The sequence below is a fragment of the Lodderomyces elongisporus genome, chromosome 8 (assembly GCF_030384665.1).
Source record: "Lodderomyces elongisporus chromosome 8, complete sequence".
Taxonomy (NCBI): domain Eukaryota; kingdom Fungi; phylum Ascomycota; class Pichiomycetes; order Serinales; family Debaryomycetaceae; genus Lodderomyces; species Lodderomyces elongisporus.
Window position 1 is genome coordinate 910,541 of NC_083680.1, and position 13,287 is coordinate 923,827.

Below are 13,287 nucleotides of genomic sequence, written 5' to 3' on the forward strand. Positions count from 1 at the left end.
TATAAGGTTGTAGATTGTGTTAAGCCAACATGCATCCAAACATACAATTTATCCACTCTGGTCGTCCGCTATCTGATACAGCCACACACTATTGGCAGCACCCATTTGGTTTTTTTGATATGACGCGTTTGGTAGCGCATACAATTGCACACGCACTGCTGAGCTACCAGAAGGGACTTCCTCGCCCTTCTGTTCCCCTCACTTCCTCGCGGGTTTTGCAACCAAAATGTATATGGCATAACACAAGTTACTTGTTAATCCCCAACCACAAGGCGTGACTGGAGGGCTACCTGGTGAAGTATAAATATCCACAAACAAAACCCTTGTGACCTCAAACCTTCTTTTACCCTTTTCTTCTTCTTCTTTTCCTTCTTCTTTTCCTTCTTCTTTTCCTTCTTCTTTTCCTTCTTCTTTTCCTTCTTTTACCAGAATTAAACATACAACCAAGCCTTACTCGATAACCTTAACCAGATTTTATCATCAATAATCGAGGAAGACTACAATTTAAAAATTAACAATGCCCTTTTTTAATAAATGTTTTCAAAATGTCTTTGCAAAGGATTCCGAACCCGCCAAACCCAAGGTTCGGTTTTTACTTCCAGGGGAGTCATCAGGCTCACCAATCTTAGAACCCAGCTCAGTCTATAGGGACTCCAGGTATCTAAGAAAAGCTGGAACTGAAACTTATGGCGAGATTTTTCAGAATAAGCTGGATTACACAGAGCCATCAACCGGAATACCATTAATCAGAAGGCGCGCTTTAGAAGCTGAGAATGCAAAGCAACCACCAAAGAACAGCCCTCCGCATTTCTCTCCACCAAAGTCGATCTTTGTACGCATTGCGGAGGATCCACGTGTTTTTCCCGATGATTTTATGGATATGCTGGATGGCACAGAAGTATCAGTTGCGTCAGAATCAGTTGTTTTGCAAAATGCAGAGTCAAGTTTGATCTATGATAAACTTAGAGGTCCAGTAAATATTGGAATTGATTTTTCCTCCGAGAGTCGCCAGACAAGGAGGGAGGATATAATTACGGAATCTGACACAGTAACAATCCTGAGGAGTGCTTCACAAGTAGAGGAGGCATCCAATAACAGCTTCACCTCGCCCTATGACAGTCCAAGCCAACTTCAATTTCATGTTGCTAATGAAACCACAGATGGAAACGCGGATGTACCATGTACATCTGCCTTATCAGAATTTGAGTCTAGCTCGGTGTATGATGATGAAATCATTCCGAGAGAGGCTCCATATCATATTGCTATTAAAACCACAGATGGAAACGCGGATGTACCATGTACATCTGCCTTATCAGAATTTGAGTCTAGCTCGGTGTATGATGATGAAATCATTCCGAGAGAGGCTCCATATCATGTTGCTATTAAAACCACAGATGGAAACGCGGATGTACCATGTACATCTGCCTTATCAGAATTTGAGTCTAGCTCGGTGTATGATGATGAAATCATTCCGAGAGAGGCTCCATATCATGTTGCTATTGAAACCACAGATGGAAACGCGGATGTACCATGTACATCTGCCTTATCAGAATTTGAGTCTAGCTCGGTGTATGATGATGAAATCATTCCGAGAGAGGCTCCATATCATGTTGCTATTGAAACCACAGATGGAAACACGGATGTACCGTATACATCTTTTATACCAGAATTAGAGTCTAGCTCTCCCTATGACTTTCCAAGCGCATTTCCATTTCATGTTGCTATTGAAACCATAGATGGAAACGCGGATATACCGTATACATCTGTCTTACTGGTATCAGCCCCCTTGTCAGATGCTGTGAGCTCAGTTGAAAGAACCAATTGGAATGACCAAAACTCAGAGGACTGCGATTTTGTTTCTGTGGATATTAGGATTCCAGAGGAAAACGATTCCTGTATGAATCAATTAAAGGAGCCTAAAAAGAGTAGGATACCACTGTTCAAATTGTTTGCACGGCTCAAGAAGAGCAGAAAGACTCTGTTTAAACCGTTTTCATGGTTCAAGAAGAGCAAAACGACTCTGTTCAAACCGTTTGCATGGCTAAAGAAACGGGCAGAAAAGAAGGAGTTAATAGAAAAAGTTGTTTTGGCTGAAAGTGATGATCAACAACAACAACTGCTGCTAAAAGAACAACAACAACAACAACAACAACAACAACAACTGCTGCTAAAAGAACAACAACAACAACAACAACAACAACAACAACAACAACAACAACAACAACAACAACAACAACAACAACAACAACAACTGCTGCTAAAAGAACTACAACAACAACAACAACAGCTACAACAACTACTACAACAACAACAACTACAACAACAACAACAACTATTACAACAACAACAACTATTACAACAACAACAACAACAACAACTATTACAACAACAACTACTATTACAACAACAACAACTATTACAACAACAACAACTATTACAACAACAACAACTATTACAACAACAACAACAACAACAACAACTATTACAACAACAACTACAACAACAACAACAACAACTACTATTACAACAACAACAACTACAACAACAACAACAACAACTACAACAACAACAACAACAACTACAACAACAACAACAACCGTCGCTACCTCAACCATTTGAACTAGTGTGATATCGATATCACAAAAGAAACACAAAACACGAAAAACACAACACAAACTAAAAATAAAAACAATATTAACCAGAAAAACATCAATTTCTTCCACTTTGACAAGTTTAAGACTCCCGTCGATTCATACTGCGGTGAATTGTGCCAATAGATCTGAGCTGCAGTTAACTTTGCAGACATCCATTACATGAATAGCACTAAACTGGGAACTAAGAGCCATTCTGAGGGCGACTTCATTACACTTTATAAGAGGGTCCCCATACTGCAGGTCACAGAAGAAGCCTTCAATAAGGTGATCTCGTCCCGCCCAGAGTTGCTTGATATGGTCCTTAGAAATTCCCTTCTCTGTCTAAAGCTACCACCGATACTGTCACTGATGCTATTTCTGATGTTACCTCTGTTGCTGCTTCACGGATGACTATATCACAAACCCAACCATGATCCCAAAGCAGGGGAGCCCACTGACCTCTGCTACCGTTTCCCATAGCCTACCACAACATTGCACTAGTGTAGCTGCTGACTCACACATTTATTCTGAACTTGGCAGATCCTGCGACAAAATGGCGCCTTTGTCGTATGATCTTGTACGGGGGACGAAAAATGTCGAGGACGCATATGCACTAGGGGTATCAACAAGGCACAGCGGGATCATATAATCACAGGTTGAGTTGTATAAGTCACCGTGCAAGTTGTTTCAGATGGTGCAGAAGAAAAGCTTGTGGAATCTGCTTCCGGGGTCTGTTAATGTTGCATCAAAATCATTGTTTGCTCGTGTTGGAATAGCACCACTAATATTTATCATATTTATCATATTTATTATATCCAACATATTTATTATAGTGTGTGCTATCCGACGTCGACCAAACTCAAACTATGCCATTTAAACTTGTCAAAAATGTTTCTGGTGTTATTCCTGGTTGTGTCACTGGTTGTGTCACTGGTTGTGTTACTGGTTGAGTCACTGGTTGAGTTACTGGTTGAGTTACTAGTTGTGTTACTGGTTGAGTTACTGGTTGTGTCACTGGTTGAGTTACTGGTTGTGTCACTGGTTGTGTCACTGGTTGTGTCACTGGTTGTGTTACTGGTTGTGTCACTGGTTGTGTCACTAGTTGTGTTACTGGTTGTGTCACTGGTTGAGTTACTGGTTGTGTCACTGGTTGTGTCACTGGTTGAGTTACTGGTTGTGTCACTGGTTGAGTTACTAGTTGAGTTACTGGTTGTGTCACTGGTTGAGTTACTGGTTGAGTCACTGGTTGTGTTGCTGGTTGTGTTGCTGATGGTGTTGCTGATGGTGTTGCTGATGGTGTTGCTGATGGTGTTGCTGATGGTGTTGCTGATGGTGTTGCTGATGGTGTTGCTGATGGTGTTGCTGATGGTGTTGCTGTTCCTGCTATTAATCTTTGCACTTTTTTTTTAATATTAACACACCTTTCTGTTTTTGTATGCACTCTGCTATTTGTAATTGAACCATTTTTCTATTTCGCACTCAGCCTACAAATTATTTCTCAAATTGAACGTTCTGTATATTTCGCGCAATCGCTGTCATTGTAAACTGTAGTATCTCGGGTTGGAGTATGTGTATGTGTGCGCGCACGTGAGCTGCTGTGAACGAGTCAACCTTAGATACACGTAGGATACACGTAGGATACACGTAAGAAACACGTAGGACACAGGTAGGATACACGTAAGACACATGTAGGAGACAGGTAGGATACAGGTAAGGTACAGGTTAGATACACATAAGATGGACGCGCGGGTGCGTGTATACTTTACAAAAAACTTTACATAAAACTTTACAAAAACCACTACAGTGGGCAGCAGCATTGATAGGAGCACGATTCCCCCTATGTTCTAGAACTGATATAGGATCCAACGTAGGGTTCAACCTGGAACCCGGCCTATATGATGTAAATGTATGGGGCGGGGAGAAGGGGAGGGAGTAGCTGAGCCCACAGTTTTCCTCAAACTTCAGTAGAAAAATGTTTCCCTGTAAATTCGCACCAGACTTGCTGGAATAATCAACACGCAAAAACAATTCTCGACTCATTGCCGTCAAACTTGCAATGAGTCGAGAATTGTTTGTGGAGATAGAATGCATTGCAGGATGTATAAGGTTGTAGATTGTGTTAAGCCAACATGCATCCAAACATACAATTTATCCACTCTGGTCGTCCGCTATCTGATACAGCCACACACTATTGGCAGCACCCATTTGGTTTTTTTGATATGACGCGTTTGGTAGCGCATACAATTGCACACGCACTGCTGAGCTACCAGAAGGGACTTCCTCGCCCTTCTGTTCCCCTCACTTCCTCGCGGGTTTTGCAACCAAAATGTATATGGCATAACACAAGTTACTTGTTAATCCCCAACCACAAGGCGTGACTGGAGGGCTACCTGGTGAAGTATAAATATCCACAAACAAAACCCTTGTGACCTCAAACCTTCTTTTACCCTTTTCTTCTTCTTCTTTTCCTTCTTCTTTTCCTTCTTCTTTTCTTTCTTCTTTTCCTTCTTTTACCAGAATTAAACATACAACCAAGCCTTACTCGATAACCTTAACCAGATTTTATCATCAATAATCGAGGAAGACTACAATTTAAAAATTAACAATGCCCTTTTTTAATAAATGTTTTCAAAATGTCTTTGCAAAGGATTCCGAACCCGCCAAACCCAAGGTTCGGTTTTTACTTCCAGGGGAGTCATCAGGCTCACCAATCTTAGAACCCAGCTCAGTCTATAGGGACTCCAGGTATCTAAGAAAAGCTGGAACTGAAACTTATGGCGAGATTTTTCAGAATAAGCTGGATTACACAGAGCCATCAACCGGAATACCATTAATCAGAAGGCGCGCTTTAGAAGCTGAGAATGCAAAGCAACCACCAAAGAACAGCCCTCCGCATTTCTCTCCACCAAAGTCGATCTTTGTACGCATTGCGGAGGATCCACGTGTTTTTCCCGATGATTTTATGGATATGCTGGATGGCACAGAAGTATCAGTTGCGTCAGAATCAGTTGTTTTGCAAAATGCAGAGTCAAGTTTGATCTATGATAAACTTAGAGGTCCAGTAAATATTGGAATTGATTTTTCCTCCGAGAGTCGCCAGACAAGGAGGGAGGATATAATTACGGAATCTGACACAGTAACAATCCTGAGGAGTGCTTCACAAGTAGAGGAGGCATCCAATAACAGCTTCACCTCGCCCTATGACAGTCCAAGCCAACTTCAATTTCATGTTGCTAATGAAACCACAGATGGAAACGCGGATGTACCATGTACATCTGCCTTATCAGAATTTGAGTCTAGCTCGGTGTATGATGATGAAATCATTCCGAGAGAGGCTCCATATCATATTGCTATTAAAACCACAGATGGAAACGCGGATGTACCATGTACATCTGCCTTATCAGAATTTGAGTCTAGCTCGGTGTATGATGATGAAATCATTCCGAGAGAGGCTCCATATCATATTGCTATTAAAACCACAGATGGAAACGCGGATGTACCATGTACATCTGCCTTATCAGAATTTGAGTCTAGCTCGGTGTATGATGATGAAATCATTCCGAGAGAGACTCCATATCATGTTGCTATTAAAACCACAGATGGAAACGCGGATGTACCATGTACATCTGCCTTATCAGAATTTGAGTCTAGCTCGGTGTATGATGATGAAATCATTCCGAGAGAGGCTCCATATCATGTTGCTATTGAAACCACAGATGGAAACGCGGATGTACCATGTACATCTGCCTTATCAGAATTTGAGTCTAGCTCGGTGTATGATGATGAAATCATTCCGAGAGAGGCTCCATATCATGTTGCTATTGAAACCACAGATGGAAACACGGATGTACCGTATACATCTTTTATACCAGAATTAGAGTCTAGCTCGCCCTATGACTTTCCAAGCGCATTTCCATTTCATGTTGCTATTGAAACCATAGATGGAAACGCGGATATACCGTATACATCTGTCTTACTGGTATCAGCCCCCTTGTCAGATGCTGTGAGCTCAGTTGAAAGAACCAATTGGAATGACCAAAACTCAGAGGACTGCGATTTTGTTTCTGTGGATATTAGGATTCCAGAGGAAAACGATTCCTGTATGAATCAATTAAAGGAGCCTAAAAAGAGTAGGATACCACTGTTCAAATTGTTTGCACGGCTCAAGAAGAGCAGAAAGACTCTGTTTAAACCGTTTTCATGGTTCAAGAAGAGCAAAACGACTCTGTTCAAACCGTTTGCATGGCTAAAGAAACGGGCAGAAAAGAAGGAGTTAATAGAAAAAGTTGTTTTGGCTGAAAGTGATGATCAACAACAACAACTGCTGCTAAAAGAACAACAACAACAACTATTACAACAACAACAACTATTACAACAACAACAACAACAACAACAACTATTACAACAACAACTACAACAACAACAACAACAACTACTATTACAACAACAACAACTACAACAACAACAACAACAACAACAACAACAACAACAACAACAACTACAACAACAACAACAACCGTCGCTACCTCAACCATTTGAACTAGTGTGATATCGATATCACAAAAGAAACACAAAACACGAAAAACACAACACAAACTAAAAATAAAAACAATATTAACCAGAAAAACATCAATTTCTTCCACTTTGACAAGTTTAAGACTCCCGTCGATTCATACTGCGGTGAATTGTGCCAATAGATCTGAGCTGCAGTTAACTTTGCAGACATCCATTACATGAATAGCACTAAACTGGGAACTAAGAGCCATTCTGAGGGCGACTTCATTACACTTTATAAGAGGGTCCCCATACTGCAGGTCACAGAAGAAGCCTTCAATAAGGTGATCTCGTCCCGCCCAGAGTTGCTTGATATGGTCCTTAGAAATTCCCTTCTCTGTCTAAAGCTACCACCGATACTGTCACTGATGCTATTTCTGATGTTACCTCTGTTGCTGCTTCACGGATGACTATATCACAAACCCAACCATGATCCCAAAGCAGGGGAGCCCACTGACCTCTGCTACCGTTTCCCATAGCCTACCACAACATTGCACTAGTGTAGCTGCTGACTCACACATTTATTCTGAACTTGGCAGATCCTGCGACAAAATGGCGCCTTTGTCGTATGATCTTGTACGGGGGACGAAAAATGTCGAGGACGCATATGCACTAGGGGTATCAACAAGGCACAGCGGGATCATATAATCACAGGTTGAGTTGTATAAGTCACCGTGCAAGTTGTTTCAGATGGTGCAGAAGAAAAGCTTGTGGAATCTGCTTCCGGGGTCTGTTAATGTTGCATCAAAATCATTGTTTGCTCGTGTTGGAATAGCACCACTAATATTTATCATATTTATCATATTTATTATATCCAACATATTTATTATAGTGTGTGCTATCCGACGTCGACCAAACTCAAACTATGCCATTTAAACTTGTCAAAAATGTTTCTGGTGTTATTCCTGGTTGTGTCACTGGTTGTGTCACTGGTTGTGTTACTGGTTGAGTCACTGGTTGAGTTACTGGTTGAGTTACTAGTTGAGTTACTGGTTGAGTTACTGGTTGTGTCACTGGTTGTGTCACTGGTTGAGTTACTAGTTGAGTTACTAGTTGTGTCACTGGTTGTGTCACTGGTTGTGTTACTGGTTGTGTCACTGGTTGAGTTACTAGTTGAGTTACTGGTTGTGTCACTGGTTGAGTTACTGGTTGTGTCACTGGTTGTGTCACTGGTTGAGTTACTGGTTGTGTCACTGGTTGAGTTACTAGTTGAGTTACTGGTTGTGTCACTGGTTGAGTTACTGGTTGAGTTACTGGTTGAGTTACTGGTTGAGTCACTGGTTGTGTTGCTGGTTGTGTTGCTGATGGTGTTGCTGATGGTGTTGCTGATGGTGTTGCTGATGGTGTTGCTGATGGTGTTGCTGTTCCTGCTATTAATCTTTGCACTTTTTTTTTAATATTAACACACCTTTCTGTTTTTGTATGCACTCTGCTATTTGTAATTGAACCATTTTTCTATTTCGCACTCAGCCTACAAATTATTTCTCAAATTGAACGTTCTGTATATTTCGCGCAATCGCTGTCATTGTAAACTGTAGTATCTCGGGTTGGAGTATGTGTATGTGTGCGCGCACGTGAGCTGCTGTGAACGAGTCAACCTTAGATACACGTAGGATACACGTAGGATACACGTAAGAAACACGTAGGACACAGGTAGGATACACGTAAGACACATGTAGGAGACAGGTAGGATACAGGTAAGGTACAGGTTAGATACACATAAGATGGACGCGCGGGTGCGTGTATACTTTACAAAAAACTTTACATAAAACTTTACAAAAACCACTACAGTGGGCAGCAGCATTGATAGGAGCACGATTCCCCCTATGTTCTAGAACTGATATAGGATCCAACGTAGGGTTCAACCTGGAACCCGGCCTATATGATGTAAATGTATGGGGCGGGGAGAAGGGGAGGGAGTAGCTGAGCCCACAGTTTTCCTCAAACTTCAGTAGAAAAATGTTTCCCTGTAAATTCGCACCAGACTTGCTGGAATAATCAACACGCAAAAACAATTCTCGACTCATTGCCGTCAAACTTGCAATGAGTCGAGAATTGTTTGTGGAGATAGAATGCATTGCAGGATGTATAAGGTTGTAGATTGTGTTAAGCCAACATGCATCCAAACATACAATTTATCCACTCTGGTCGTCCGCTATCTGATACAGCCACACACTATTGGCAGCACCCATTTGGTTTTTTTGATATGACGCGTTTGGTAGCGCATACAATTGCACACGCACTGCTGAGCTACCAGAAGGGACTTCCTCGCCCTTCTGTTCCCCTCACTTCCTCGCGGGTTTTGCAACCAAAATGTATATGGCATAACACAAGTTACTTGTTAATCCCCAACCACAAGGCGTGACTGGAGGGCTACCTGGTGAAGTATAAATATCCACAAACAAAACCCTTGTGACCTCAAACCTTCTTTTACCCTTTTCTTCTTCTTCTTTTCCTTCTTCTTTTCCTTCTTTTACCAGAATTAAACATACAACCAAGCCTTACTCGATAACCTTAACCAGATTTTATCATCAATAATCGAGGAAGACTACAATTTAAAAATTAACAATGCCCTTTTTTAATAAATGTTTTCAAAATGTCTTTGCAAAGGATTCCGAACCCGCCAAACCCAAGGTTCGGTTTTTACTTCCAGGGGAGTCATCAGGCTCACCAATCTTAGAACCCAGCTCAGTCTATAGGGACTCCAGGTATCTAAGAAAAGCTGGAACTGAAACTTATGGCGAGATTTTTCAGAATAAGCTGGATTACACAGAGCCATCAACCGGAATACCATTAATCAGAAGGCGCGCTTTAGAAGCTGAGAATGCAAAGCAACCACCAAAGAACAGCCCTCCGCATTTCTCTCCACCAAAGTCGATCTTTGTACGCATTGCGGAGGATCCACGTGTTTTTCCCGATGATTTTATGGATATGCTGGATGGCACAGAAGTATCAGTTGCGTCAGAATCAGTTGTTTTGCAAAATGCAGAGTCAAGTTTGATCTATAATAAACTTAGAGGTCCAGTAAATTTTGGAATTGATTTTTCCTCCGAGAGTCGCCAGACAAGGAGGGAGGATATAATTACGGAATCTGACACAGTAACAATCCTGAGGAGTGCTTCCCAAGTAGAGGAGGCATCCAATAACAGCTTCACCTCGCCCTATGACAGTCCAAGCCAACTTCAATTTCATGTTGCTAATGAAACCACAGATGGAAACGCGGATGTACCATGTACATCTGCCTTATCAGAATTTGAGTCTAGCTCGGTGTATGATGATGAAATCATTCCGAGAGAGGCTCCATATCATATTGCTATTAAAACCACAGATGGAAACGCGGATGTACCATGTACATCTGCCTTATCAGAATTTGAGTCTAGCTCGGTGTATGATGATGAAATCATTCCGAGAGAGGCTCCATATCATGTTGCTATTAAAACCACAGATGGAAACGCGGATGTACCATGTACATCTGCCTTATCAGAATTTGAGTCTAGCTCGGTGTATGATGATGAAATCATTCCGAGAGAGGCTCCATATCATGTTGCTATTGAAACCACAGATGGAAACGCGGATGTACCATGTACATCTGCCTTATCAGAATTTGAGTCTAGCTCGGTGTATGATGATGAAATCATTCCGAGAGAGGCTCCATATCATGTTGCTATTGAAACCACAGATGGAAACGCGGATGTACCATGTACATCTGCCTTATCAGAATTTGAGTCTAGCTCGGTGTATGATGATGAAATCATTCCGAGAGAGGCTCCATATCATGTTGCTATTGAAACCACAGATGGAAACGCGGATGTACCATGTACATCTGCCTTATCAGAATTTGAGTCTAGCTCGGTGTATGATGATGAAATCATTCCGAGAGAGGCTCCATATCATGTTGCTATTGAAACCACAGATGGAAACGCGGATGTACCATGTACATCTGCCTTATCAGAATTTGAGTCTAGCTCGGTGTATGATGATGAAATCATTCCGAGAGAGGCTCCATATCATGTTGCTATTGAAACCACAGATGGAAACGCGGATGTACCATGTACATCTGCCTTATCAGAATTTGAGTCTAGCTCGGTGTATGATGATGAAATCATTCCGAGAGAGGCTCCATATCATGTTGCTATTGAAACCACAGATGGAAACGCGGATGTACCATGTACATCTGCCTTATCAGAATTTGAGTCTAGCTCGGTGTATGATGATGAAATCATTCCGAGAGAGGCTCCATATCATGTTGCTATTGAAACCACAGATGGAAACACGGATGTACCGTATACATCTTTTATACCAGAATTAGAGTCTAGCTCGCCCTATGACGTTCCAAGCGCATTTCCATTTCATGTTGCTATTGAAACCATAGATGGAAACGCGGATATACCGTATACATCTGTCTTACTGGTATCAGCCCCCTTGTCAGATGCTGTGAGCTCAGTTGAAAGAACCAATTGGAATGACCAAAACTCAGAGGACTGCGATTTTGTTTCTGTGGATATTAGGATTCCAGAGGAAAACGATTCCTGTATGAATCAATTAAAGGAGCCTAAAAAGAGTAGGATACCACTGTTCAAATTGTTTGCACGGCTCAAGAAGAGCAGAAAGACTCTGTTTAAACCGTTTTCATGGTTCAAGAAGAGCAAAACGACTCTGTTCAAACCGTTTGCATGGCTAAAGAAACGGGCAGAAAAGAAGGAGTTAATAGAAAAAGTTGTTTTGGCTGAAAGTGATGATCAACAACAACAACTGCTGCTAAAAGAACAACAACAACAACAACAACAACAACAACAACTGCTGCTAAAAGAACAACAACAACAACAACAACAACAACAACAACAACAACAACAACAACAACAACAACTGCTGCTAAAAGAACTACAACAACAACAACAACAGCTACAACAACTACTACAACAACAACAACTACAACAACAACAACAACTATTACAACAACAACAACTATTACAACAACAACAACAACAACAACTATTACAACAACAACTACTATTACAACAACAACAACTATTACAACAACAACAACTATTACAACAACAACAACTATTACAACAACAACAACAACAACAACAACTATTACAACAACAACTACAACAACAACAACAACAACTACTATTACAACAACAACAACTACAACAACAACAACAACAACAACAACAACAACAACAACAACAACTACAACAACAACAACAACCGTCGCTACCTCAACCATTTGAACTAGTGTGATATCGATATCACAAAAGAAACACAAAACACGAAAAACACAACACAAACTAAAAATAAAAACAATATTAACCAGAAAAACATCAATTTCTTCCACTTTGACAAGTTTAAGACTCCCGTCGATTCATACTGCGGTGAATTGTGCCAATAGATCTGAGCTGCAGTTAACTTTGCAGACATCCATTACATGAATAGCACTAAACTGGGAACTAAGAGCCATTCTGAGGGCGACTTCATTACACTTTATAAGAGGGTCCCCATACTGCAGGTCACAGAAGAAGCCTTCAATAAGGTGATCTCGTCCCGCCCAGAGTTGCTTGATATGGTCCTTAGAAATTCCCTTCTCTGTCTAAAGCTACCACCGATACTGTCACTGATGCTATTTCTGATGTTACCTCTGTTGCTGCTTCACGGATGACTATATCACAAACCCAACCATGATCCCAAAGCAGGGGAGCCCACTGACCTCTGCTACCGTTTCCCATAGCCTACCACAACATTGCACTAGTGTAGCTGCTGACTCACACATTTATTCTGAACTTGGCAGATCCTGCGACAAAATGGCGCCTTTGTCGTATGATCTTGTACGGGGGACGAAAAATGTCGAGGACGCATATGCACTAGGGGTATCAACAAGGCACAGCGGGATCATATAATCACAGGTTGAGTTGTATAAGTCACCGTGCAAGTTGTTTCAGATGGTGCAGAAGAAAAGCTTGTGGAATCTGCTTCCGGGGTCTGTTAATGTTGCATCAAAATCATTGTTTGCTCGTGTTGGAATAGCACCACTAATATTTATCATATTTATCATATTTATTATATCCAACATATTTATTATAGTGTGTGCTATCCGACG

At 41.2% G+C, this 13,287-nt stretch overlaps 3 protein-coding genes across 3 annotated transcripts; all 3 read left to right on the forward strand. All coding sequences in view use genetic code 12, as the record gives it.

The window, feature by feature from the left end:
* Nucleotides 1-517: 517 nt before the first annotated feature.
* On the forward strand, nucleotides 518-2,777 carry PVL30_005683 (uncharacterized protein; the record flags this gene model as incomplete). Its single annotated transcript, XM_061119729.1, has 2 exons — nucleotides 518-1,855; nucleotides 2,703-2,777. 2 exons carry the CDS (start codon nucleotides 518-520, stop codon nucleotides 2,775-2,777), a joined length of 1,413 nt encoding a protein of 470 aa, XP_060975712.1.
* Nucleotides 2,778-5,238: 2,461 nt separating this feature from the next.
* On the forward strand, nucleotides 5,239-7,330 carry PVL30_005684 (uncharacterized protein; the record flags this gene model as incomplete). Its single annotated transcript, XM_061119730.1, has 2 exons — nucleotides 5,239-6,693; nucleotides 7,256-7,330. 2 exons carry the CDS (start codon nucleotides 5,239-5,241, stop codon nucleotides 7,328-7,330), a joined length of 1,530 nt encoding a protein of 509 aa, XP_060975713.1.
* Nucleotides 7,331-9,755: 2,425 nt separating this feature from the next.
* Nucleotides 9,756-12,582, forward strand: PVL30_005685 (uncharacterized protein; the record flags this gene model as incomplete). Its single annotated transcript, XM_061119731.1, has 2 exons — nucleotides 9,756-11,678; nucleotides 12,508-12,582. 2 exons carry the CDS (start codon nucleotides 9,756-9,758, stop codon nucleotides 12,580-12,582), a joined length of 1,998 nt encoding a protein of 665 aa, XP_060975714.1.
* Between the last annotated feature and the right edge of the window lie 705 nt (nucleotides 12,583-13,287).